The sequence below is a fragment of the Protopterus annectens genome, chromosome 6.part0, assembly GCF_019279795.1.
Source record: "Protopterus annectens isolate FY-2018-M chromosome 6.part0, PAN1.0, whole genome shotgun sequence".
NCBI classification, from domain to species: Eukaryota; Metazoa; Chordata; order Ceratodontiformes; family Protopteridae; genus Protopterus; species Protopterus annectens.
This window is the reverse complement of record NC_056737.1, coordinates 1,323,366,920-1,323,371,919: the sequence shown is the minus strand read 5'-3', so window position 1 is coordinate 1,323,371,919 and position 5,000 is coordinate 1,323,366,920. Positions and strand designations below refer to the sequence as shown.

The window sequence follows — 5,000 nt, the reverse complement described above, 5'->3', positions numbered from 1 at the left end:
AAAGTTCCAGTTTTAGACAAAATTCATTAATATGCATGAAAACACATTAAATAATATACATTAATAATTTGCTAAAGTGGGATGGCGAGAATTATTACAAAACTATGTATATGGCTGGGAGATTCTAATATAACTATTCAGGTATTGGTGAATTTTTATTACTTATTATTTATTTGAATTTGTTTACCAGGATAGTCGACTGGGCCTAGGAGTGCCCATTTTTAGTGGAGGCCTGTGGAAAAAAGCTTCACATATTACAAATACATTGATGAGATAAAGTTATATAACGACTGTTAACAGATTCAAGTTACTAGTAAGCAACATTATACAAAATATAAAAATAACAATGATTTACATCCAGGTACAATATATACATGTTGATGTACAATTAGAATTAGGCTTTCTTTTCTTTAAATGTCATCTTGTAGCTGAGGATGCATAAAGCTGAGAGAGAGAAGAGTTAAATTAAGTGAAGACAGATAGATATTTCAAAGTGTTAACGTTGTTAGAAGAGGTTTCTAGTTTCATGTAATGTGGAAGAATTATTTGAGCATGTACAGAGCCATAGTTTGGAGAGGTATTCTTGCAAAATGAAAATGGTGTGGTTAGCAGTGGTACTGATTGTGGTGGGTAAGGAATTGTTGAATATGAAGGAGTTTTATCGTAATGCTATTGAAAGAACCTGGGAAAAATCCCTCATTTTAGCCACTGGGGTGTTGCTTTTGTCAATAGAACTAAAAAATTAAGTGCTGTATCAAAAACTATAGGCAGATTTCATTTTTCTTACTAACTATTTGAAGTGACAACTGTCAGTCACTGACGAATCATAAAATGTGACTTTTACTTCCCAGTGGGTATTGAATTCTAATCCAGTCTAACTGCACTTCATTAAATCCACTGGTAGAAATTAATGGTTTTCTTCAGCTCTCTGCTACAGGCGGCAGCTTCAGAATAAATCTTGACTTATGACATTTTGTTATCCCAGAAAGTAGATCAATTGTTTGCCATTTAAGGTAGCGTAGCATTTTCCAGTCATATTCTTAAGAACCTTACATCTGCTAGCAGGACCTGTAATAGACTGAAATCAGCTACCAAATAATAAAAAAATGACTTATTAATTAGCCGCTCCAGTGGTGGAGAAGGATAAATCCGTGACTATGGCCCAGCTGAAGCAGGAAGGGCATTCACTGGTGACATTCCCTAAGTAGAGGCATTGTCCACAGAAGGGAAATGCCCACAGATTTAACAAAAGAGCATGGGGGAGGAGAGAGAAAAGGGGTAACGCATATAATAAATAAAAATAGACAGAAGCAGAGATGGCCAAGCCCCCAGAAAGCCCTTAAGCCCCAGCAACACCAGAGTAAATCCAGGAGAGTAGGTGGAAAGCTGGTAGACCCATCATGGAAATGGGGCACTGTAGGGCCAGGCCAGTAATAATGAGATCCAAGAATACCCAAAAAATATTTTAAAGCACATGGCTTATTAATTGGTATTTTCCAGCGTGCTCTAAAGTTAGTTAGAACTTTAGTAATAGTAGCCATTGAGGGTCATATGTTCCACTGACTCCTTTATAAATGCAATAGTGTTAACTACTACATTATGTGATATTTGTACTCCAGGCCAGGCTAGTTATTCAGCATATGTAGAAAAAGACAGACTATTATATATTGCAATGTTACCCTATTATGAATTCAATCTAAACTAAGTTCTGCCTTTTCTTATACAGCAACTAAAATGGTAAAAGGATGTTGTAAAGCCCCCTTTAAATCAGTAGACTTTAACATGGCTGTTGAATGAGAAGATTGCCCCCAATAATTAATGTCCACCCTTCCTTATTTCTTGTTCTGGCTATATGTTCACTACCTGTGATGGTCCAGATAATAGCACTAAGCCAAAGGTGTATTCTGACCATCCTACAAGTCACCAGTTCCAAACCGTGGGATTAATATACTTGTGCATTTTGGATCCTCAGTGACCAGTCATGTACGTATGGGTCGCCAGGGTCAAAGCAGGTTGAGTGACACTATCTGTATGCATTAAAGACTACTTTATTGTGGTATGATATGATTCCTTGCATTTTCATAATGAAATGATTCAGGTTCACTACCATGGCAACAGTACAAAATAACTTTTCTTTTTCTATGTGATGTTTCCAGATCTTCTACAAGGATGACCTGAACTGGATAAAAGGAAGTGGCTGCTACATATGGGACACACCTGAAATCTTGCTTGCTAAAAAAGCATACGAACTTCAGAGCAATGTACGATGTGTTTTGTATTTTCTTTTCATTTCCATATTCCTTTCATTTGTAATGAGTTTGCACATTTAAAAATTGTATTTTGTTTATTCTTTTTATAGCTTAACTACACAGCTTCTGGAAAAGAGAACTTTAAGAAGTTTACTGTAGTTACCGACACACCCGTCTATGTGACTGCAGTTCATAGCTATGCAAATGCAAGTGATGTGAGTATTATTTATTTATTTATGTATTTGGTTATTTTATTTATTTTCAGTTTGATTACCGGGGAAGTTCACTGGGCCTGAAAGTGCCCATTTTTCAGTGGAGGCCCGGGGAGAAAAGCTCCATAAGCAATACACTAAGGGTTACATAATTAAAAAGATATAATACATGTACAATATTCATACAGTAAGGAAATGCAAATGCATAAAAAGTACAGCAGACAACACAGGTAACCGATATTAGAGAACAACACAGTTTACAGGTGTTTGTATTCAGAGCATGCATGATCAACTGTCTTTATAATAGAAGATCTATGGTCCTTGTGTTATTATACTAGTAGGGGGAGACAGTTTGCATGCAGTTATTCTAATTAAGTAAGGTATATACTTAATGTGCAGTCAATAGAAGTAATTTGCTATTTACAATATATACACACTTGGAATCAATTGAGCGATTGCTTAATCAGTGACTGAGAGCTTGAGTCTGTCGTAGGAGAATAGAAATATGAGTTAGAGGGAGGTGAGGAGCAAGGAGTATGAAGAACTCATTGGGGAATTCCCTTGAATTTAGGTAGGGTGTAAGCAGGAACATTTCCGTTTGGATGACAGGTATGATAAAAGTTGGGTTTTGAAGGTTTCTGAGTTTGGTATAGTCCTAAGTGAAGGAGGGAGAGAGTTCCATTTCTTGCCTAGTGAGAAAGAGAGGAGAAGCTGGCCAGCAGGTCATTTGGGTTTGTGGATAGAAATTAAATTTTGGTGTTCAGATCTCAGAGATCTATTTGGGATGTATGGGGGAAGGATGTTTGTTAAGGCTGGGCATTTATCTGGGTGAAATATTATTTTGTGAGCAGTGGTTAGTTGTAGAAAGTCTAGGTGGTTAGAGTTCTAGCCAGTTCAGAGATTGTAGGGTAAGCAATGATGAGTGGAGGTTTTGGATTTAGTTGCAAATTTAGAGATCTTATTATAGCAATTTTCAAGTTTGGAGGTGATGGAAGAAGTCAGATTTGTTAGAAGAGGGACTCCATATAGTAAAGATGGTAGAAGGTAGGTAGTTGCCAAGGAATGCCTTGAGGAGTTGGAGAGAAAGAGGTTATTCCTATAGAGTATACCTAATTTTTGGAGGGTTTTCTTTATGTTTTGTTGAATGTGGATATAGAACTTAAGGTGTTCGTCTATAGTAATGCCAAAAAGTTTTGCTAATGGGATCGCTTCTATAGCTGAGTTGGTTTGGCTAAGGACTTTGAAAGCATTTTTGTCATAAGAGAAAGCCCTGGAGGGAGGGAAAAGTAGTATTTTTGATTTATTTGGGTTGAGAGAGAGATGGTTTTGGTGCATCCAGTTCTCAGTGGTTGAAAATGCAGTTTGGGTTTTAGACAGTAGTTCAGGAAGGTTGGAGGCAGCACAGACTAAAGTTGAGTCATCTGCATATTGGATAAATGTTGTATCAGGGATGACAGTGTGAAAGTTATTAATGAAGATGTTGAAAAGCATGGGTCTGAGGATGGACCCCTGAGGAACGCCGGTGGGTGTTGGTAAGAAGGAAGAGGTGGAGTTCTTCCATCTGACTGCTTGAGATCTGTCTGATAGGTAACTGGAGAACCAGGATAATGTATTAGGGGACAGATGAAGGTTGGAGAGATGATAGAGAAGGTGTTTGTGGGAAATGGTGTCAAATGCTTTAGAGAGATCTAGGAGTACTGTGGATACTAGGAGTCTGGAATCTCGGGCTTTATTAATTGTTTCTAGGAAGGATAGGAAGGAGAGTAGGGCAGTTATGGTGCTATGGCAGGGTGGAAGCCATGTTGGGTGGATGTAAGGAGTTGGTTCTGGGTCAAGAAAGGCATAAGTTGGTGGTAGACACATTTTTCTAGAATTCTGGAGATTGGAGAGAGTAGGGCAGTGGGGTGGAAATTGGAAATATTGATATTTTTGCCTCCTTTGTGAAGAGGAAGAATGTAGGCTGAGCACCAGAGCTTGGGTACATATCATTCTTTTAAGGATCTATTTATTAAGATGCTGATTGGGAGAGCAATACCATCAGCAGCGCATTTGAGGAAGGTGGAGGGTGTGTTGTCAGGGGGCATTGGAGCACAGCTTTAGTTTGGATATGAGCCTTTTTATAATATTAGTTGAGACTGGTTTGAGCTGGAATATGAGGGGACAGTTATTAGGGTTGTTGGGCAGAGAAGAATGAGGAATGTGTGGATTGTTGTTTGGGAAAGTTTTGGTTAGGTTAGCTATGAATTCTGTAAAGAATGAGTTGAAATGTGAGCTTAGTTCAATGTCAGTTATACTTGGGTCAGGGCAGGGATTATTCCTGGAGCCTGGATGGAGAAGGGAATTAACTGATTTCCAGAATTGTTTAGGGTTTTTTTTATTGTTGAACTGAAGCTTATTGTAGTAGTTTTTTTGTCCATGGTAATTAACTTTTTTACACGGTTGCGTAGTTGGGTGCATTGGAGCAAGGTAGTAGGCATTTTATTCTTCTGGTAAAGCTTCCAGGATTTGTCCCTCTGGTGCATGATTTGTGTTTTGTTTC

At 38.1% G+C, this 5,000-nt stretch overlaps 1 protein-coding gene across 13 annotated transcripts in view; it reads left to right on the top strand.

Annotated features, from left to right (window-relative positions):
• Positions 1-5,000, top strand: part of NEB (nebulin) — a 619,289-nt gene that overhangs the window by 386,361 nt on the left and 227,928 nt on the right. For all 13 annotated transcript variants that reach the window (XM_044074886.1, XM_044074893.1, XM_044074887.1 and 10 more), the window contains 2 exons: positions 2,157-2,261; positions 2,360-2,464. In XM_044074886.1, the coding sequence (XP_043930821.1) occupies positions 2,157-2,261; positions 2,360-2,464 (210 nt within the window). The remainder of the gene's footprint in view (positions 1-2,156; positions 2,262-2,359; positions 2,465-5,000) is intronic.